This window comes from Benincasa hispida, chromosome 2 (genome assembly GCF_009727055.1).
Source record: "Benincasa hispida cultivar B227 chromosome 2, ASM972705v1, whole genome shotgun sequence".
Taxonomy (NCBI): Eukaryota; Viridiplantae; Streptophyta; class Magnoliopsida; order Cucurbitales; family Cucurbitaceae; genus Benincasa; species Benincasa hispida.
The window spans coordinates 30,455,659-30,479,168 of record NC_052350.1 but is presented as its reverse complement, the minus strand read 5'-3'; the positions used below and the strand labels follow the sequence as shown (position 1 = coordinate 30,479,168).

General features: G+C 34.5%; 1 protein-coding gene across 3 annotated transcripts; it reads left to right on the top strand.

Annotated features, from left to right (window-relative positions):
- Nucleotides 1-6,270: 6,270 nt before the first annotated feature.
- Nucleotides 6,271-23,158, top strand: LOC120072348 (DNA annealing helicase and endonuclease ZRANB3-like). Of its 3 annotated transcripts, XM_039024827.1 has the most exons (24): nt 6,271-6,749; nt 7,192-7,551; nt 8,771-8,906; nt 9,542-9,717; nt 11,278-11,351; nt 11,509-11,544; nt 11,653-11,743; nt 12,153-12,212; nt 13,350-13,539; nt 14,148-14,341; nt 14,810-14,911; nt 16,199-16,309; nt 16,622-16,687; nt 16,773-16,871; nt 17,481-17,708; nt 17,863-18,012; nt 18,086-18,193; nt 19,248-19,553; nt 20,016-20,203; nt 20,276-20,378; nt 21,030-21,175; nt 21,391-21,470; nt 22,238-22,413; nt 22,529-23,158. In XM_039024827.1, the coding sequence occupies exons 1-24, from the start codon at nt 6,408-6,410 to the stop codon at nt 22,664-22,666; spliced, it is 3,660 nt and encodes a 1,219-aa protein (XP_038880755.1). In that variant the 5' UTR covers nt 6,271-6,407; the 3' UTR covers nt 22,667-23,158. The 3 variants fall into 3 exon arrangements, 2 of the variants coding, with proteins under 2 accessions (XP_038880755.1, XP_038880758.1); XM_039024830.1 differs by lacking the exon at nt 6,271-6,749 and having other exon boundaries at nt 7,444-7,561; XR_005480422.1 differs by lacking the exons at nt 22,238-22,413; nt 22,529-23,158 and having other exon boundaries at nt 21,046-21,175.
- Nucleotides 23,159-23,510: the final 352 nt, after the last annotated feature.

Genomic DNA, 23,510 nt, shown 5'->3' with positions numbered 1-23,510 from the left:
ATACAAACAAATGTCAAACAACTCCAAAATCAAAATGTAATATGATAATAGAAATGTCATTCATATACTAAAAACAACTCCAATATCCATATACTAAAAAAACAATGTCCAACAACTCCAAACGATACATTTTTGTTATATAATCAAATGAAAACAAATAGTAAAGACATCTTTGATGTCCACAATATGATTGTTTAAACAAGTGAATATTGACATCTTCTCTTATTATGAACAACATGCTTGCAACGGCTACACTTTTTGCGCTCCTTCAATTTACCAATTGAAGGCTTCCTTTGCTTCCGAGGTCTTCCTGCTTGATGTTTAATAATTGGAGGCAATATAATGTCATTCATCTCTACATTACTCCATTCATTATGGTTACCAACATGACGAACTACTCCACCATATGTTGATGCCAATATGCTAGCAAAATAAAACTTTGAGACAAAAGAATACAGATTTAAATTAAGTCCACGAATAATAACAAGAGCATGAGTATTTCTTCTAAATCCCAAATGCGATAACTGCAACTTTGGCAATTCAATTTTATCAAAAATGTTTTACCTCCATCAACTACTTGATATCTAAAAGCACCAATAGGATTAACCTAAAAAATATAAAATAAAAATAAATAATATAAGATAAAAATCCCATACCAATCTGATGCAATCAGACAACAATCATATATCAATCCGACGACAATCAACATAAGATAACATTTAAGGAATCAAATAGAAATAAATGGCAATCACTTACAGTGAAACTCCGTGATTCAATTACTCAAAGTACTCTTCACACTGCATGCTAATTTACATATTTCAATTAAACCATTGCTGGAATAACTCTCTGATTGAATCAAATGATGATGCAACATGTAAATTTCTTTCATTTTTCAATATTGAATTTAAACTCTCAGCAATATTCGTTGTCATCATTTGATATCTTCTTTGCTTAAAGTATACACGGGCTCATCTATCAAACCCAACGTTCCTAAGATATTCTCTAATAGATGGGTATATTGACTCCATCTACCTCATATACAACTCAAAATCATCTATTGTATAAGATTATGCACATGAACGAAAAACTTGATCGATCAAAAAATATTTGAATGAAAACTTTAAATTCTTCAAGAGATGTTCCATATAAACACAATATTGAGCTAATAGAAACACATCTAAAATAGCTTTTGAAGTGCTTATATGCCGATCATAAACATTATTTTTGCAACGATACTTAAGTAATTTAGAACAAATGCTACCGTGGGGCAGCCAAGAATTCCTTCACAAAAGCAAGACAATTCTTGACCAAATACTATCTCCAGAATAATTCATATTCTGATAGTCATTTAGTTATCGTTTTTGGTCAAGATCATTACTAACACTTAGTAAGTCTTGTAAGTGTAGACCCACCATTTTCAGATCTTCCAGAACAGTATAAGTATGCATCCGAAATAGAAGACAATACCCAAGATGGAACTATAAGACCCTATTCATTTTACTGAAGTCTGGGTTGTTCCGAATCCTATGTTATAACCCTTTGTAGGGATCGCCGCAGTTAACGACTAGCTAGTGCCACATGAAAAACGATAGCAGACACAACATAAGAATCTCACGGTTCAAACTAATGAAGGAAACCGTAGGACAATGTTGACACATTTTCTTCACGCACTTACTATGAATGATTTCCCCCATTCACCTTGTTATTGACCCATACAAACACTTTCCGTATGGAGCAGTCGAGGTAAAATTGACAAGAAGTCGAACATGGATCTCACGGTGTGAACTCTTTAAGACATGAGAACTAATAACTTTTATTCTCCCACTGAAGTGTTCTAAATGTTTGGGTATATTTATACTTAGGTTCTTTTCGGGTAGTAAAAATAGCCCTAAGTCTAGGTGGTTTACCCAAGTATAACACTTATAAATAGATTTTAAACCTACAATGTCTAGGTGATAAACCGTTTTTATTACCTCACACCGCTCACGAATGCTCATACAACCCGTTAACAACGCTCAATTATTTGGCTATAATCCCCAGGTAGGAGGTGTTTCGTAGACCGTCAACTTAAATACCCCCAGCCTTCGATAGGATTATATACCGGTTGAGTTTGTAACCATAGTTTTACAAGTTTAACAACCTATTTTAACTATTAAAACAAGTGGTTAACCTAAGTGAGCATGCAACTGTTCTTTGTTATGGATTTTAAACGTCTAACCAATTTTATAACAGCTTACAACATTTTAGACATGTTAAACATCCACGTCAAACAACAAAGACATTCAAAATCTAATATAACTATTATATTAAATAAAAAGAAACCCTAACATGCATACTATATATTATAACATTTTATAACATACTTTTAATGCATGTAGCATGCTTCCTATGGTTGGATTTTAAATCTACATGGCATGTTGTATGCACATACTGAAGGATCTCATACCGAGAGTTCCATGAGCGGGTTTAGATCGCTCCAATTTCACAGTGACCGAAACATAAACGATATACATTCTATACCAACAGTTATGCATATTAAACTCATCAACAACATGCTCAGAATATGATAAAACATAGAGAAAGGGGGTTCATACCAGAGGAAAATGATCTTCGTTTGTGTAAACCCACAACAGGGGAAAACTCCTACCGATCTACCAGTACCCGACGAGTCTCTCGACTGTTACTGCACGATTCGAACATACATGAACAAGGTCGCGGGGACAACACCACCACAAGGGAAATCCGGGTATCCTCGGCGTAAAAAATCCAAAGAGTGGGCTCTAGTGAGTTTGGTAGAGGATGGAGGAGAAGATTTAATGTAGAAGATAAGCGTGCACGAGAAGAACTCTGCTATCGTATAGCGGGGACGTTTATCGTATAGTAGAACTACACAATCGTTTAGGAAAAACTAGACAATCGTTTAGGAAAGTGGTATACGATCATTTAGGGAACGCGTGAACTAGTCGATCGTTTAGACAAATGAGATTCTATCATATAGGCTCTCGGCGATCGCTCTTTCGCGGTTTCTTTTTGGGCGCGGGATATCGAATGCACGAATGAATTAATTCTCAAAATGAAAACGATTTTCATACTTCAATCCGCCGGTTACCTTGACTTTCGCGGCCCCATGTTCCCACGTTCAAACGTGAATTAATTGGTTAATTATTAAATAATTAATCAATAATTTAATTAATAAATATAATCATATTATATATATCTCTATAGTTTGATATCATATATCTACTATAGTATTTTTCCTCTACTTGATATAAATCATATTTATATCTAATTTCCTAAAAAATAATGTATCTCATACATTTAGCCAATTATATCATATATAATTAACCAGTCCAATTATATCATATATAATTGAACTTTCTCTTGTCAATTTGAAAAGTTCAAATTAACCCAAACACTAGTTCTCGACTTTATCCAAGCTACCTAGGCGACCTAATGGACCTGTGGCTCGAAGCTCCAACGGTACGTGAATAGCTGATTAAATTCTTTAGCCACGAGATTCACCATCCGTTAACGGAATGATTCCACTAAAGACCGACAACTGAACTATTCTTACCACAGATATATTTATGTGTCCATTGGATATAACCAATCATGAGTACGATGACCCTTCACAGATACTCATAAGTACAACTGGGCCAATTTATCGTTTTGCCCTTGTAGTTACATCTCACTCCTTAAGTACCACTGATTCCTCTAATGAACAATATAACATAGTCTAACTATGTGCGAACACCTCTCCGGCCAAGAGAAGGTGTATGGCGCCACATCGTTCAAGTCCCGGAATCAGCCCTTAAGGGAGCCATCTATCTACTTACCCCTGCCTCGAGGAAAGAGTGAATTTCATCTTGTGTAGTTGAGTTCCCAGCTCCCAAATCAGACGAATCCCCAAAATGGTAGGTTTGAATCGGCAACTTGGCCACTCGCACCCATACAAATTAAAGGACCGCCCTCAATGGCAGGAGTTTCCAACTCACTCAGGATTGAAGTCCTGTTATCTATGATCATCCTAGTGAAGTGAAGTCTCTTCGTGAACGGTGTTATATAACGAGACATTAACACTTCGTGGTCAGGTCTTATACAAACTCTTTGTATAGAACGCCCCCGTTCGCATGTCCCCAACACGAATGATCAGGATCAAATCATCTGTGGCAAGTCACAACACTTGTGACCATTCCACAAAGCAGGCCGCGTCCGTAGCATTACCGGGATAAGGTTTCCCTCCTTTATCCATATACTACAGACCATTTTGGTTATCACTCAAGACATGAACCACTTGTATGTCACCACATACATGCTTGAGTCACATATAGATAACCATGGATTTTATGTTTATTGATTTGTGATAAAGCAAATAAAACACGTAAATGAGCAAAACAACAAGATGTGAAGTAAATATCATATATCAACAATCACATGTGTTCATATATACTGTTTACAAACTATAGGACGCGAGACTTTAGGGCATCAACCCCAACACATACGAGATTTATTTAATTATAACATATATCACATGAACTGATATGGTTTTAGTTTTGGCAAAAAAACAAGCAAACAAAACCTAATTATTACAAAAACAGCTTCCAAACCGCTCTCGGACTGCTCAAACCGCTCTAAAACGAACTCAAGTAGCTTGAACCGGACCTGAACCATCTGAACCAAACCAACCAAGTCTGAACCGAGCCAGCCAAGAACCATTCAAAGCTGAACCAGACCAGACCACAAGAGAACCGGTCGAACCGGCAGCCCTCGCTCATGTTCAACATCCCGTTAAGTCTCATCGTTTAGCAATGACGACCATCGTTTTGCACTTTGCTTGATCGTTTAGTAAATGCTTGATCGTTTAGCAAAGCTATACGATCGTGTAGTATTTTCCTTCTATCGCATAGTGTCATCGTCTAGTGCCGAAGGAAGCTACACGACCGCTTAGTGTCTTACACTATCGCACAACTCCATCGTTTAGCACAGACAATTTACTACACGATCGTTTAGCTCCATCGTCTAACGCATGAAGCCAATTGTTTAACGCTCAACATCACAACGACCAACGCATATTACTAAACGATCATATAGCTTTTCTTCTCATCATGTAGCATCTGGAGCTAAACGATCGTTTAGCAACTGGACCTCGGCAACAGATTTAAGCAGAAGCTGAAAACTCTGGAACAGCAGCTCGACCTTATTCGCTTGTTTCTTCAATTACATCTTAATTTCAACTCTAATGACTTCAAATAAACTACAGACTCTTACTAACACATAAATGCTCATCAAACAAGAGCCAATTACAAATTTAATTGAGAAATTAAAGAGAATTAAAAGCCAAAATTGAAAGAACCATATCAGTACAACAGTTTCATAATTCTCATATAAAACACCCACCAAACCAAAATTAAACCGAATTGAATGCTTATTAACGCTTTGATACCAGTTGTTAGAAGGTACCAATGTACAGTGGAAGAAAACCAAGATCCATAAGCACTCTAATTCATTAATTTTGGCAGAAAATAAAACATTCTTCAACAGAAAAAATGGGTTTTAATAACATACCTTTGAAGAACTTCCTTTAAGCTTCGATTCAGCTACAAATCTTCACAGAATCTTGTTGTAGACCACCCCAAGATCTTCCCTACTATCCTCTTGGAGCTCAAGATTGAGTAGTGAGACTCAAAATAAGCTAGAATTAAGATAATTTGGAGAAGCTCACAATAGCAACCATGGAGAAGAACACCCTTCCTCTTAACTTTTTTTCAGAATTTCGTTCGATTGCTCTCTCCCAAAACACTCCAAAATTTTCTATATATTGCAGATATTCATGCAAAGAAGCTTGCTGCATAAGATGCACCTCATGCTTGGAGTTAATGAAGAGCTAAAGTAGGTTGTTGGTGAGCTAGTTCATGGAGTAAATGGAAAATCAATTTTCCAACTTTGTGTTGTTCTTTTCTTTTTCTATTTTATCAAAATTTATTTCAAAAATCAATTTTATCCAATAAAATTGAAAATATTATTAATTTTACCAAATTAATTTTCTTTAATAGAATTAATAAATAATTATTTAAAAAATTAAAAAATTATAATTAATTTAATATCAGATATTAAATTAATTTTTAATACAATTCCATATTCAAATATTTAAATCATATTTAAATAATCTTTCTTCAAATTCATTTAATTTTAATTTAAATAAAATTCATTAGACCGATGTAACCTTCTTTCGTTAAGTAATAGGTGATTCCACTAAACCAAGATGAAGTCCTATTTTTTCATTTCTGCATTTTGTTTTGAACCATCTATGCGACTTTCCCGCTTTTGTTCCTCAAATTCCATTTCCTTCGTTCTTCACCAGCGGCTTCGTTCGAACCCAAAATCAATTCAACTCTCAGTCTTGCTCTATGGATATCACTGAAGAGCAACGAAGGCGTGCGGAAGCAAACCGTTTAGCTGCCATAGCCAAACGCAAAGCACTGATTGAATCTTCTAAAGGCCAACTGCAACACCAGGACCCATGGAAGCTTTTCAAATGTCGCAAGCTTTCCACTGAACTTAATGCTGCCAGTACCATCCAATCATCGAAAAGCTTAACCGATAACAACACCCATTTGCCTGAAAGGTTCCGAGTAAGGTTGGAAATTTGCTCCCCTGACTCGTTCTCGATCACGCCGGAAGTCGTGAAAGGATGCTTTTACCCGGGAGAGGAGAATTGCTTCAGGATATTGAGCGACTGTTTATCTAATGTATGAAATTTTGGGAATTTTCTTATCACTGTCTTTGTTTTGCGCGGCTCGAAGATAAGAAATCAGTCGGAAAACATGATGCCGTTTGGATTTTGTAGGCGCTTTTTATTGAAATGTCTTCTGGGGGAACTTGTGATCTGTAGTACCTTTACTTTTTATTCCCTCTGCATTTGTCTAGCTCGCTGGGATCTTCTTTTGGTTTACTTGATCGCATGGCTTTTCGGGTTTTACGCAGTTTCACTGCATATCTTGATCACATTTGAAAACTAGAAATTTGCCTGTTTGACATTATTTGGATTACAAGCGCCGTCTTTCTCTCTCTCCCCCTCTTTGCCAATATCTGAATTCCGAGTTACTTGCATCATATCTTTGACCAATCTCTGTTTAGAATGTTGAATTCTAGTAGCTTTATAATTGTGACGACCGTTTGTTATTCTTTCAGGTCACACATTCTCACTACACACAAATTATTGGCGGCGGAAAGGCTTCTGTTTATAAGCTGAGGGATTATTGTTCTATTTTGAAATGTTTAAAGAACTCCAAGGACATTGATGTTGACGAGATACCATGGACAACATTCAACGTGGTCGAGAGACTCTCGCATTCATTTAGTTCAGGGCGCTGGATGCCATGCAGGCCTGAGCATCTTTCAGATGAGAAGGTCAATGAATTAATGAAGAAGTTACCGGATCGGTTACTGAATAGACTCTTACCGTTCCAACTTGATGGTGTAAGATTTGGCTTGCATAGGGGTGGCCGATGCTTGATAGCCGATGAAATGGGTCTTGGGAAAACACTGCAGGTACTAAATTGTATGTTAAATGGACTTCTGTGCTTCTTATTGACAGATCTGTCTAGTTTTTCTATTAGTTCTAGTTGGGTGCTACTGCCACGTCCTTTGTTCTATTACATAATTCTACTTGTTGAATCTTCTTGGCATTGGAATTGAGTCCCTGGTTTCCAATCGAGTCATTCACATTCACTTTTCATTTAAAGAAATATTATCAACTAGTCTCACTTAAGTATTTAGTGCGGCTGCCGTTGAGCAAGTTTATGTTGTTTGGCTTGCTTGTTCCAAATGCTTGAAGGTCTGGTTTATCATTTGAGGGTGATGGTTTGTTGGAGAAAGAGTCAGAAGAAAGTTGCAGAAATCATATGGGCTTTGAAGAGTCAAATTCCTTTGAATTAGGTTTTGCAGGGTATAATAGGTCGTGGAAAGTTGGTGGTTCTGGTTTCTCTGGAAGTTATAGGCACTGGATTTTGGTTTATCGTGTGCTAGCTCTCAAAGTTTTTGTCTTTGTGGTTAGTGTTTGCTAGCTCTCGTAGTTTTTGGTTGTGTGCGTGCATGTGTTGTGTGTTGTATGTTACGTGTGGGGGGAGGTTTTAGCCCTGCAACTGCTAAAACCGTTCTACTGTCAATTAAACTAATACCTTTTCCCATTTACTGAACTATTTCCATTTCTTTAAAAAAATATTTTTTAGTGAATCGTAAAATTTTCTCAATTAGAGGGAATAAGTTCAAGCCACAATGGTCATCTACTTATTTAATATTCTATGAGTTACCTTGATGACAAAATGTAATATGGTTAGGCGACCTGCTTATTTAATATCCTATGAGTTACCTTGATGACCAAATGTCATAGGGCTAGGCGATTTTCCTGTGAGAATATTCGAGGAGCATGTAAGTTAGCTTGAAGACTCGTGGATATAAAAATATATAGATAAATCTTTTCAAACAAATCAACTTTGAAAGGTATTTCAAGGGAAGGCCAAACACATCTTCCTCGTTTATTTCTCAGTGCGTACATGCATCCTTTTACATTATTGCTGTAATTATTTGCATTAGCACTCACAATTGTGTGTAGCATATAGCCTAATCATGATATTGATTTTGTTTACTTATGAAGCCCATCCATATATCTTAGAAATTTTGATATCAAGCAAGGAAGCATCTTATACATCTACCATCTCTGCTATCAGAAAGGTAGATATGTGACCTCTGTACGCTTGATTGTCTTCAGGCTATTGCAATTGCTAGCTGCCTCATGGATGAAGAGAGTTCAATACTTGTTGTTTGCCCTGCTGTTTTACGTTTTTCTTGGGCAGAAGAACTAGAGCGTTGGCTTCCATTTTGTTTGCCTTCTGATATTCATCTTGGTATTGTATTTCTTTTTCCTTTCCTTTTTTAAATAAATTTGATGCCCTTCGTTCTAACAGAACGTGTACTAATCTTGTCAAGCTAGAGAAGTTCATTTGTTGATACTCCCTCTTCTCAATCCATTTAAAAGGTTCATTTGAACGGTATTGATATAATATAAAATAACAAAAGGAGCTGTCTTTGTATGAGATTGTTTGATGATTTTCTAACTCAATTGATACGTATAAGACTATTACCATCATTGCATGTTAAGAGAGATATATCGGCTGCAGTCTCAGGCTATAGTTCCCCAGACATAGTAGTTAGAGTGCCTTACACTGGTCATCGTCCCCCCCAGCCTCCCCTCCCTACTACACCGTTAACGATTAATTTAGAGTGGTAGAATTCATTTTAACACCCTCCTTTTTGGGGGCAGTAAGTTATGTCCCTAACATTTTCTTAACGATCCATTCCCTTTGAATGAAATGTTTCATGTTTCTTGTAAAAGAAAAAAGAAAAAGAAAATTCAAATGTCATTGTACCCTCGCTTTGCTTCTCCTATTTGCTTTAATAAGTTATACTTTCACATTATTACTGTTCATGTATTTGTGAATTTTGTCGTTTTCTTTCAAATTAAGCAATTTATTGTTTCCAGTTTTTGGTCATCTGGACAATCCTTGCCATTTATCAAAATTCCCTAAAGTTGTGGTTATATCATATACGATGCTTCATCGTTTGCGTAAGAGCATTCTTCAGCAGAAGTGGTCTTTGTTGATTGTTGATGAATCTCATCACATAAGATGTGCCAAGAAGTCATCTGAACCAGAAGAGGTAAAAGTTCATACCATAGGTTTTTAGTTGGATGCTATCTTTTTCTTTCACTTCGGTAGAAATTTCTTTCTATTATTATTAGCTAGTTTATTTTGAAGTGATTCACTTGCAACAAACTAACAAAATAACACCTAATGGGGCTAAGGAGGTATTTTTCAATGGAACAGATGGCTTAATCATATTAATTTTACCTCTAGACGTACGGTTTTGTGTTTGCCTGCTGAAGGGATATTATTGTTATGATTGAGGAGTTCTTCCTCCGTCTGCCTTTTTGTGAGAAGGATAGCTTCTTGTGACTTACTAGGGGGTGTGCTATCATCATGGAATCTTTGGGGAGAAAGAAATAATAGATTTAGAAAGTTGAAAAGGGATCCTTGCGATGCATGTTATTAGATTTCATGTTTCTCTTTGGGCTTCGACCCTAAAGATTTTTATTTTTATTTTTTTTATTTTTTTTTTATTTTATTTTATTTTATTTTTATTTTATTTTAACTGTTCCAAAGGCTCTATTTCGCTTGACTGGAGACCCTTCTTTTTGTTGGACTCTTTTTTTGCCGGCTTGATTTTTTGAATGCCCCTGTATTTTTTACCGGCTTGATTTTTTGAGTGCCCCTGTATTTTTTTTCTCTTCTTCCTCAATGAAAGTGGTTGCTTTAATTTTATTTAATAAAAAGAAGAAGAAGAACTTATTTAAAAAAAATATTATTTATTTATTTTTTAGTATTCTAATTATGTCAAGTTAGTCCTCTTCCTTTGACTCAGGATAGGAGGATCACGATATAGAACCATTTGTCTTTAACGTTGTTATACTATATTAGTGTGCACATTCTTACTTGAAGGTGATCTTCATGACTTTGTATCAGGCCCCTTCAATTTTTGATCAATACTGTCAATTTGAACCACGTTTCTATTGCTTTTTGAAAAAAAACTGAGTATTTGTATATTATTATTGCACACATACTTCTTGAAGGCGATTTTCTTTTAGAATTTTTGGGTCTTCACTTATTTTTTCGTTTAGATTGGGGATTACTCCTCTTCTTCCAGTCTTGTAATTTTCTTTTAAAAAATGTCCAATTATTCTTTCCTTTAAAAAATAAAATGGGCACAGATCATTCTGCCGTATAGTGTTCATCATTATGATTATGTAGTTCGTGTAATCACTAGTACGTTTGCTTTATATTTGGAAGTGACATTCTTCCGTCACCAGAAAATACGTGCAATACGGATTACTATGCTTCACTAGAAAGAAACAAGACAACCTTTAAGGGTGTAGACGGGTCTTGGAGGATATTTGAATTGTGGCTCACTTCCTTCCTTTGGGTGTTGCTTATAGAAATTATCTGTATTTTCTCGTTGTTTTGATTTATACTAATTGGAGTCAATTTCTTGTAATGGCCTAGTTTTGTTGCAGCAGGTTCCTTTGCCTTGAAATTTTTATGTGTGTGTGTGGTCCTCTTTTTTATGTCTTCATTTATCATATATCCTGGTTTTTAGTTTAAGAAAAAGGATTAATAAGCTTGCATAGGGAAATGTGTTGTAACCTCTTGTGTTTTTGCACAGATAAAGGCTGTTCTTGATTTAGCAACAAAGATGCAGCATATCATTCTTCTATCTGGAACTCCGTCTTTATCAAGGTTGCACTGTGGCTTTCTCAATTGAATTTTTTTATGATCTTTTGAGAATGATGTCTTTTCTCACTGAAGACATATCTATCATGTTATATGTTGTATTTTCCATTTTAATTTCTATTCGTTATAACATCTCACTTCAAATTTTCCTAGGTGATCTTAGGCCATATGATATTTTTCATCAGATAGACATGCTATGGCAAGTTCTCTTCAACCTTTACATCTTAGATCTGAATTGGATGACTTATTCTATTTCTAATGATCTATTATGTCAGAAGTTCATTTGCCAACTATGTATGTATTGTAGGCCTGGTCTGCTTGGAAAGACCAAGTATGAGTTTGCAAAAACTTATTGTGATGTCAAATTTATCTCTACTTCCCAGGGGAAAACTTTCAAGGTACTTAGTTGGACATGGAATTCTTGTTGAAGAGCATTCTATCTTTCTTATTCTCGAAGTTTAGAATCTGAATGTGGTGTTATCTAAAAAATTGTGAAGGAAGAGGGAAAGGAGGATAAAAAAGAAAGAAAAAAGTTAAAATGGTTGTTGCTTTTTGGATAATACAAGAAGATCAACTATAAGGAATGTTGTTTTTATTGAGAATCCTACATTGAAAAAGTAAAGGGACCTCACAGTGTTTTGTAAGATACATGGGCTTCTCCTTCCATTGCCAATTGGTTTTGAGATAGAACCTCATGTTATCTAATAGTTTTATATTTCAACCTTGTCTTGGCTTTTATTTACAATTAATTTTTATATTTCATTTTAAGGCTACAAAGTTTAAGCTTAGATGAAACCTTTGCTGCAGGACTTCTCGAAAGGCATTCGATTAGAGGAGTTGAATGTGCTGCTCAAGCAAACTGTTATGGTGTGCGCTCATTCTCTCTATTACTTATGTTTGATGAGACTGGACAGTGCTGCTTTGCAAAAATGAGTTTCTCATTGTGCCTGAGAGACAGATTTGTCAGATTGCTGGAGCAATATTTTCTTTTAAGAATATTATGGTTTTATGTTAGGAAAATATATTATTTGAGGATGCTGGACTGTGCTTATCAGGAACGTGATTTGAAAAGTAATTCATATTGTAATAATATTTTTTTGTCAGTGACTGCAAATAGGTTGTCTTCCTTGGTTAAAGCCCTTTTTATTTCTGCACTAAGGGGAAATTCTTCCTTGGTTAAAAGAATTTTTCCTTTATCCAAGGGGAAGTTCTGTTATTTTTATTTCCATTTTCTCAAATAATTTTATGCAATTCAGAGTCTTTGCTTGTGTGTGTTGTTTTAAAAGGTAGGCCATGCTTGCATACACCCTCCATAGTTATAAATTTTGAAGAAATAGGAAATTTGTTGCCTAAAATTTTTCTTTAATTTTTTGCACCTCATTATCCATAATACCATGTCTTTTAATATACATTTTTTTAATAAGAAATAATTTCATTGATGTATGATAATACAAAAGAGAGGGGAGGAAAAATATAGGATTGTTTTCAAATATAGGAAAATGAACCAAAGTATTTACAAGTGATAGCAAACTCTCACAATCTATTTGTGATAGACAACGATAGACAACGATAGTAGTCTGTGTTTACACAGATAGACACAGATAGTAGTCTATTGCGGTCTACCACAAATAGACTGTGATAATTTGCTATTATGTATAAATATTTTTAGCAATTTTGTAATTTAAAATAATTTTCCAAAATATATACACATAATTTTTATTTTTATTTTTGTGTGCCCATAATATTTTTTTTCAAATAAATTATATATATAATTAATTAATTAATTAATTAGTTAATTTTAATTTTTGTTTAGTTTATTATTTTTTGAATGAAAGAATGAAAGCATTAAGTACATGTGTGCCTAATGCTTAAATCCTACAAAGTAATTGTGCTTCATACACCTTGTGCTTTAAAGAACAATGGTTGTTGCTTTGTTTAGCAACTTGCATTGGAATTGTTGTGCCTCTCTTGACTAGTTAATTACTTGTACTGTTTTCATTGTAGATAAGACGTTTGAAAGTGCATGTGTTGGTTCAACTACCACCCAAACGAAGGCAGATCATAAAATTATTGTTGAAAAGTTCTGATATAGCTGGAGCAAAGGCAGCTACTAGGGAGGTGATCAATTGTGACCATGACAGAAATGTTGTTGAAAACAATACTCACGATATTTTGGGGGAAGAGGAACCAGATGGTAAAGCATGAATGTAGATCTTATCTGTTGTTTGTGCTCTTTTTGTTGCGTGTGATATCTTTAGGCATACTACTTTGCTATATGTATGAGTCTATGGCAACAAGACAATCTAATGTTTTTAACTATTCTATTTTTAGATTCGTACGTGTATTTAGTCACATCTGATTTTAACTTTTCACTATCTCATCCTGTTATTGTTCAAAATTTTACTATTTAGTATTTATAAATATTTATGTATACATATTTGTTGCTAATGGTCTTTATTTTCCTTATTTGTAATCGGTCTTCTATGTTGCATAGTTAAAGATATAGCACAATATGTATATATATATATATTATCCTCATCTACCTGCTAATAGATATCAATTTTGTTGTTCTTGTATTATTACTATTTGTCTATTTCTATTTCGATTATTACTATTACTGTTATTATCATTGTTATTATTGTTATTGGAGAGTAGTTTTGAGTTTGGTGAATGTCTATTATTTTGTTGGTGTTTTGGAAGGAAGATGTGGAAGAGATGAAAGACTCTGTGAAAGAGCATTTCAGCTACTTTTTGGACTTCCCATCTCTTTTTTTATTGACTTATTTTTCCACTATTTTTCAGATGGTGGAGATTGCGGAATTGGGAAACTCTCGTATCATGAACTGGGTATTGCAAAGCTATCTGGTTTTCGTGAATGGTTTTCTATTCATCCAATCATTTCCGAATCAGATGGTTTGATGGACTTGGATTTGAAGACAGATTCCCAAAAGATGATCATTTTTGCTCATCATCATAAAGTTCTTGATGGATTACAAGTGAGATTCTCTTTAATTTCTCCTAGGAATTTTTTGTTGATGAAAGTTTGCTTGTTCTTTATTCAAACTTCTGGTTCTTTTGAAGTTTTTGGTTACAAATACCATAAATTAGACAATGTTTAGTAGATTGTAATGTGCAACTTATAGGGAACTGACGATATTGTTTATAGGAGGTCTACAATGTAAACGAAGCTTTACCATATATATTTTTATGCTTTTCTGAATAGGAATTATTGATGTAGTTGCTCCAGGAAACTTCTTCCTGAAAATGCTTGTTATCTTCTTTATATTTTTAGATAAAAACAACAGCTTTAATTAAATCCACATCTTCAATTTTTTAAGTTGCTTTACCGTTTAAGTTCACATTGGCAACTAGTGCTAGTGGCATACCAATTTCTTGTGTGTAACTTTTGTCTCTGGCTTCTATTTTTTTCTGCTTAAATCTTTCCTTCTTTTATTTTCCCTTAGGAACTTATGTGTGAAAAGGGAATCCAGTTTGTTCGCATTGATGGCACGACTCTTGCTCGAGACAGGCAATCGGCTGTGCTGTTATTCCAGTCATCAGCCGAGGTTTGATATTATTCTTGTGTAACTTTCACATTCAATATTTACATTGACGTGCTTTTCTCTGATAGTGATTGTGAATCAATTGTTGACTGTTAGAATACTAAAAAATGGGATCGATGCAACTTACATATAGAAATATTTAAATTATTAACATCACGAGATCATTTTTTTCCAATTTTTTATTACTATATATATATATATATTATTATATATATATTTATTTATTTATTTATTTAATAAGAAACTAAGGCCTCAGCTCGTGAAAATAAGGATAAAATAAAAGAGTATTTCTTTAACTTGAAATTGCATTGGGTAGCAGTTAGAATCACAGCTTTGAAATTGGAAAAATTACTTTGGCCATTATTTAAATGCGCAGAAAGTAAAATGTCTTTACTAGAGTGTAGCTTTTTAAAAATGATGAACCCAAGTATTTCTTATCGATGAATAAACCATAAGAGAATTTCTTAAGCTTTTGACTTTTGTGTAATGGGGGAAGGGGGAGGGAATGCTTCAAAAGAGATAGGGAATACTATACTGGAGAACAGGTTTCCTTTTCTCAAAAAAACCAACTTTCCCCTCTGGAAATATTGTATTAAAAAAAAAAGAAAATGATGAAAGGATGTTCTCAAAATATTGCGAGAATAATCCTATAAAAAAGAGGAAATAATTGCTAGAATAATTTTTGGGACAAGTCTTGCCAAACAAGAATTTGGTATATTCACATAAATCATTGTTTTCAACATGAAAGTGAAATTGTCTTGTATAACCAAATTTCGTTGTAACAAGCTTTCATCAATTATTTGAAGAGTAAGTATGGCTTTTTTATTTCTATTTTTTTTTTTAAGAAAATGTATTATAGTTTATTTGCTATTACATGAATCTGGGGTCAATTTGTAATCATAATCTTTAATTTTTCTAGCGCATAGAGAAAAGAAAACTGAGGACTCCTCAGTATAAAGTGTACAAGGAAAAATAAACTTGCTGCAAATGAAAAAACAGAATATTGAAAATAACTAGATATGAAAAATTAAACATAGAAAAGATGTAGGTTCTTAGAAAATATATTACTTATTTCTTTTTGAAAAAATAAAAAATGAAAACAAATTAAGTAGCACCCACAATTTGTACTTTCATTGATCTTTATCTTGGTTAAAGGTTGGTTTTACTATCCAAAAGAAGCCAGTTGCTTCTTCAAGAGACTGTGGTGCTATCATATTGTGGATAAATTGTGCATCCACATGGTTAGCTATGCCGCTCATATTGGCCACAATAATTTTCTCCATGCATCAGGTTAAAGTTGCTATAATAGGTATTACTGCTGGTGGAGTTGGACTTGATTTCTCTTCGGCACAAAATGTTGTGTTTTTGGAATTACCTCAGTCACCATCGTTGATGCTTCAGGTCTGCATACTTATCCTTCTACTTAAAATTTGTCCAAAAAAAAAAAAAATACTTTCATCAAACTCATTTTTATATTCCTGTCTTGGGCAAATGTTATTTTTGATAACGTAAGTAACCATATAAATTAAGCATTAGAAAGTACTAGGAGAAGGGAGATAAGGTATGAACCCTCTAGAAGGAAAAAACAAACACGTCTCCTGACATGGTACTTTTGAGTCTCTGCTCAACTACTTGAAATTTATGAATAAGAGAAGGGAGATAAGGTATGAAACCTCTACTATTCATGACATGCATGTTTTGCTTGACCTGAAGGCAGAGGATAGAGCTCACAGGCGAGGGCAGACCAAGGCAGTCAACATATACATTTTCTGTGCCAAGGTTTTCATTATGCTTACAAAATGTGTTAAGATTCTCCCTGAGAATTATTTGGACTGTTTTTTTGCTGATTATTTATGTTACACAGGATACGTTAGATGAGTCTCATTGGCAGAACTTGAACAAGAGTTTGCACTGCATTACCTCGACCACTGATGGAAAATATGATGCAATCCAAGAAATAGCGGTGAACATTGATCTTTCCTTACATCTTATGATGAATCATGTTTTATATATATGTTTTGAATTTCAGGACATTGTTTCCTTGTGTGACACCTTCTCGAGAAATTAATTTCTCACTGAGATTTGCATCCTATCACGTAAAGGCAACCATGTAGAAAGTGTGGTCACTGGTCAGCTGTGGAAGGGTTGTTTATATGATAAAGGGTCTTAGTGAACCTATTATTCAAGTCTTTTGTTAAGAGCTTTTAGTAGTATGTACCTTCGCCAGTGTTCTTGATATTTTTATATTGAAGTATTTCATGGATGCCATCCTAGGCAATTCTATTTTTTTTTCTGCTTTATTTTTGCGTTTTTCTTTATTGTGATAACTCCAACATGTTTATACAAGCCACTTGGACAGTGTTTATTCAACTCTCTTGGCTTCCTTCTGTTATTTTGTTACGTTCAATTCAATGAAATAATTTCATAACTTTAAAAAAAAAAAAATGAAAGAAAAGAGTGTAGAATATACCCATTTTCTTAGTTTCATTCATTTATTATATTTTGTGCAATCTGAATATTTGATCATTAAATCAAAATGTGCTATGGAATTTCATTTTATGATTATGGACAGGTAGAACGTGTTTCTTATCTAGAGGCATGTGGCAGAAGTGGTAGAAGTTCTGAGAGTGATATGAATTCAGCAACAAGCATTGAACTCTCCTCAAAAGGAACGAGATCTCAAGGCCATATCTCTTTAGTGGTTGAAGTAAAAGATGATTTAAATGCGAAGACTGATTATCCATCTGGTCAAAATGATGGCATCGACAATACAACTCAAGTAGATCAAATAGCTTTTAAGGTAATTTGTCATAGAGAAAGGAAAAAGCTTCCTAGTTGCATGTTTCAATTTCAAAATTTCAACACATATTTTGAATATTCAGTTCAGCTTCTATTGCAGTGTTTTGTGTTTCTGAGACATAAATTTAATTATTTAAATATACTTCTTAGTACAGGGTGAAATGTTATCTGTGCAACTAAACAAAGCTTTGCTCTCAATGGGAAAATTGGAAGAGAATGTTATTGAAGTTGACACCAGAAGTCCTGAAAGAGCTTCCTATCCTCAATTGGATCAGCAAAGTGGAGAGAATGATCAAGCGCAGCAGGTAGAATATTGATAAGAATTCTCAAGACACTTGTATATTTCATCTTCACTGTCCAGGTGTTAATGAAATGCAGGAAGAAAAGTTAGGCTCTGGTGCATTGAAGGTTGATAATGGTGAATCCCATCTGATCATCGAGCCTGAAAAAAATTCCTTGAACCATGTTCATGTTCTACGGTTTGAGGTACTTTGGTTCTGTTTATTGATTGATTCTTCTTTTGATAACCTGGAATGGGATGTTCTTTTCAATAAGTGAAACTGCTCAAATTTTGTTCCTTCATGTTGATTACTCCGCTAAAACTTTGTCGACATTTAACCATAAAAATTTCTTTCCAAAGAAAGGGGATCTGTACTCTCTTTCATTAGGACGTAGAAGTTCCATTAAGAAAAGTTTCATATTCGAAGATGCCACGGGTGCTCTCTTATATTTGAGTATGGAAAAATGGTAATATTAGATTTTTCTTCTTCTCTCTCTCTCTCTTATTGTTAACAGATATCTCATCAATAGTGTGAATAATGATATTTAACAAAAATGGAGGACGAAAATCAAACCGTAGCAAGGAAGATTATAAAAGGGAAAAGACGACTTAAGATTAAAATTGTTGAAGGGAGAATGAAATCATGCAATCTAGGATCAGAATCATGGTTAAATATATTTTAAGCTTCTCCCGAGGTTCATTGGAAGAGATTGTTTAGTTGCATTAAACCATAGGTTGGTTGATGAAGCCAAGTCGGGAGTTTATCAGATATTCAATAAAGAGTAACGTTCGGCTTATATACTGACCCAAATTACAACTCAAGACTAAAAAAGAGTTACCATACGGTAGCTTTACAAATGTTATAAAACTTAAAAGAACCCGTGTATGCTTAAGAGAATTCTAAAGAAAATAAAAGAGCCAAAAGCTACACACAAGCTACATCGTTGGTTCTATTCTTCTCAAACAGACCAAACTTAGCTGACAAGGAACTACTATTATGCTTGATTTCCTGAATTCTTATCTCTTAGTTCCTTTATAAAGTTCATTCTAGTTGTTGATTTATATTGTTCTCTTTGATTTAGTCATGTCCTGTTCATGGTCGTTGATCGTTCAACTTAAATTGGACACAGTTATGTCCGCGTGCCATTTAATAGTTGGACAGGAGTTGTATTCAATCTATTGCTGCTTCCTTTGTTTATTTTCTAGGCACTGGATGTTGCGTAGGCAACTGATAGCAAAATGATTTACCTTCATTTTCAGGTTAGTCAGTATACAGGAAGAGTGCACTTGTATACATGCATTCCTGGGATAGACTTACGACCAAGACCACTGTTTCTGAATTTCCGACCAGAAGAAGTTGAATTGATGAACTGTTCTGTCGATAATAGTGAAAAAACAGATTTCAATTTGGACGGTACACTTTACAAACATGCTCTTCAAGAATTTCTCAGTGAATGGCATAAGTTGAGACCGATTGAGCAAAGAAAGTTACATGGAAAGCCACTGCAACTTCCTTTAGATATTGAGCTGTGGTACTCGAAGGAAAACATCAACCACAACGCGGCTGTATGTTGAATATAATTTTAGTAAGATTTTTCCTGGGTCAAGATGAGTTCAATGTATGCCTATTCCCTTTCATGTAGTCTGGCCAGCTTATATAAGCTACTCCATATATTGGTTACAAATATGTTAATCATATATTGGTTATATTCTTATTCTCTTTATATCCTTTTATGTATTGAGATTTTCTCCGGTAGGAGGCTCAGTACCTTATTATTGATTTATTAGAATACAAATATTTTATTCTATACAAATTTAGAGTTAATTTATCATTTATACCTTTTCCATTGCTCGTGTGGACTTGTGATACAATGAGTATATTGAGGTGCCGAATCTATACCCTTGATTTAATTGTTCTTGTAGATTTATGATACTATTGATTTATTGGATGTATTTTTTTCTTGTACACTATAGCTAACCAGTAAGTATCTCATAATATCAACACTGGTGTTGCATCTCTCTGTGCAGGGAGTGTTGAAGGGTAAAAGTTTGCGGCGCACAACACCACTTGATGACATTAGCAAACCATTGCCGTCTTCTGCTGTATTGAAACTGGTCCAATTATGCCGTGGCTCTGGGAAAAGAAAGAAAGAGTATGCTCAGGGTTGGACACTGACAGATGAACCTCTCTGTAAACTGTGTCAAACGCCATGCCAGTAAGTTCATTTCTTTATTTTTGTAAGTTTAAAATTCTTTGATCGAACTTCAATTGTTTCCTTGACTTTCAGGGGCATCAATGCGAAGACACCTGAATATTTCGAAGATCTTTTCTGTAATCTTGGCTGTTATGAAGAATACCGCATTAGGATTAGTACCACATCCCTCCGTCGGGTGAGAATATCAATTATTTATGTTTTCTCCGTCAATGTTATGCAGTTTAACATGTGTATAATATAGTAGTGGAGTAGAATTTCGGTTGGCATGCTGACCACATGTAAGACAAGTGTTTGTGCAAGTCGTGTGTGTTGAAGCCTGACAACATCTTGTGCCCGTTATATCAGCATGCACAAGAACCCGTATGTTAGGTCATTTGACTGATAGTAACAAATAAGATATATATTATGAGAATTGTTTTTTATCTTGTTAAACTTTCCAATTGATGATTTAGCGAACTCTTTTTTTTTTGTTTTTTTGTTTTTTTAAATCTATTTAGTTAGAGTTGAGGCTTGACAACAGATTACTCTTCAAAAATAATGATTTGTAATTTACTTAAGCATGTTTGAAACTTTTCTTTTCTTTTTTATAAATTGGAGTGACGAAAGGAAGCGGGTCATAATTTTTTGAAGTCCGACGTTCATCATGAGTTCTTTTCTTTTTCCCAACTCTTTATATTCACAATCATGCTTCCATCGACATTTTTTTACATGGATACATGTAAAATGGGAGCATGTAGTTTATATTTTACTCTCTGTTTTCCATTTTTCTTTATATTTATATGATTATTGTTTGGCTATATCTGTTATTAAATGCTTGAAATACCAGGAACTATTTCAAATAGAGCGTGGTGTCTGCTCAAATTGTCATTTGGACTGTCATAAGCTCGTAAAGCACATAAGACCATTGACCTTGGACATGCGGAGTGATTATATTGAAAAAGTAGCACCTAATTTGGCAAGGCGGAAGAAATTGTAAGTCTTTCAATTAATTGGAGTATTGATGTTGGTTTGCATAGGCGTGATTGCATTATATGCTTTCCTTTCATGGTCAATACATTAGCGAATGTGTATGCCTTTGGTAAATTGTGAGTGTCTACAGTTTTAAATAATTAGGTAGATGAGTATTCAGTGAATAAGGAATGGTTCCTATTTTCTGAGTTCTGATATTATCTCGTCTCATCTGGAAGGCTTGATAAGATTGTTAATAATCCAACTGAGGGCAACGCATGGCATGCTGACCACATTGTTCCTGTTTACCGAGGTGGAGGTATGGAACATTCTACCTTGAAATTTATGCATTAGATATTGCATGTACGCTTTTGTTTTAAGTTTCAAGCTTATACGGATGGGATAAATCCCAACATGCTCATCTCCAAGCTACTGATTAAAGATCTCGATATCTGTAGTCAAAGCGACCAGAACATTATGGATAATTATACTTTGAGAGGGTCCAAATGCAATCATCTTCTAACTTCAGCTCTATGATTTACTATAACCCCATGGATATTTGCAGTTAACGACGAAGAGTGAGATACCTTTGTCTTCATATTGTAGTGGCATTCCTAGAATTGAAATATATGCATGTAGAAAGAAGAGGCAATGATACTATTTTGAACTCCAGTGAGACTAAAGAGGTGAGGGAAAAGAGAAATGAGAGGACGTATGTCAATCCAATTATTTTTATTAGAAAGCAAAGTATCATTATCATGAAGAGGTCACTCATTCCATAGAAGAGTATAGAGTTGGATTTTTAAGGACAAGAATTCAACTCATAGAACATAACTCTTAATAACTAACACTATCACGCTTCCTCACAAACATGGTTTATGGGCCCCCGGTGTTTCATCGTCGTGCTGCGGACTATCTTGATTGTCTACCTTGTTTCAAGCCCGGGAATAATTTCAGGATTCTATAGTCTACATTGACCAAACCATTTGAATCACCAAATAGTTTGCAATAATCTAGCTTTCTATTTGGTCTTTTTACTAGAAACTGAATTCGACTGATTAGCCTGAGTTATGTTTACCACTGAAGGTGAGTGCAGGCTAGAGAATATGAGGACCCTTTGTGTGGCATGCCATTTTGATGTTACTGCTGAACAACGTGCTGAACGACGATTAGTTCGGCTCAAAGCTAAGAAACAACTTAGAGACACTATCACTGATATCAAGAAAGGTGGAAATACTGAAAGGATAGATACCAACATTCAGGTTTGTGCTTTTTGTATTAGTTGTCTACATAGTTTTAGTCCAAACAAATTTACCTTATTAAATTAAAGAGGTACAATCCTTATAAAATAACTGGTAGTCTGGAAACAAATTACAGAAGCGATTGCACGATGAACAAGAGAATGTAATTGATGATCAGCTGATCTTGGTGAAGGTTCCTGGAAGTGCCTACTCCAAAGACGACTGCCTAGACAATAATAATACGGAGGGACCTAGAGAGTCTATAGGAGCTTAGGGGACAAACATCCGGTGGTTCACATTCTTCAAGTAATTCTTATCACTCCACATTGTTGTACATTAATCTTCCATGGCTGGGTTTTGTATGTATTTTGCAGTCAGATTTGGTGGCTCAATCCCAGCTGCAACACGTGAGCCAAAAGATCAGTCTCGGCTAATTGCATTCGTTGGACTTGACTGGCAGGAAAATAGGTGTTGTATGTTGTAAACACATGGATGATCCAATTTTGTTGCTCAATCTCGACCATACCCATTGTTTGAACTTGCAAGTTAATGATGCTTGCTTGTTCCCCTTGTAGTTTTATAACTGAATATTTTTGTAAGTTAGATTTATTTAATGTAATTGCTTGATGGGTCCGAATTGTGGGCATTCTCAGAGTAATTAGTTCCAACCTCAGTTAAATAAGCTAATGATTCCATTTGATAATCATTAATGGTTGTTTTGGACGTGAGTTGAGTCCGTGGTTATTATAATATAAAATTGTAATAATTTACGGTGTTGAATAATTTGTATTTGGGTTATAAAGTATTTAAGTTTGGGTTTAGAAGTTTGTATGGTTCATGAGGTTTGTGTATGGGATGATTGTTTGTTTAACATAGAGTTTTGAAGTTTGGTTGATTGTATTTCATTTCATTTTATTTTTGTTTAGCATGAGTTTCAACCTCACATATCTATTGCAAATTTCATCCTTACATCTTGGAGGAATTTTAAAACACATATATTTGGATGCCTTAAAAAGAAAACTATAAAAGTTTAAATTGCATCTGATAATATTTCTTTATTTTTATTATTATTAGCTTTAGGAGCGGCGATTCAAATTTTGAAATGGTTCTGCTAATAG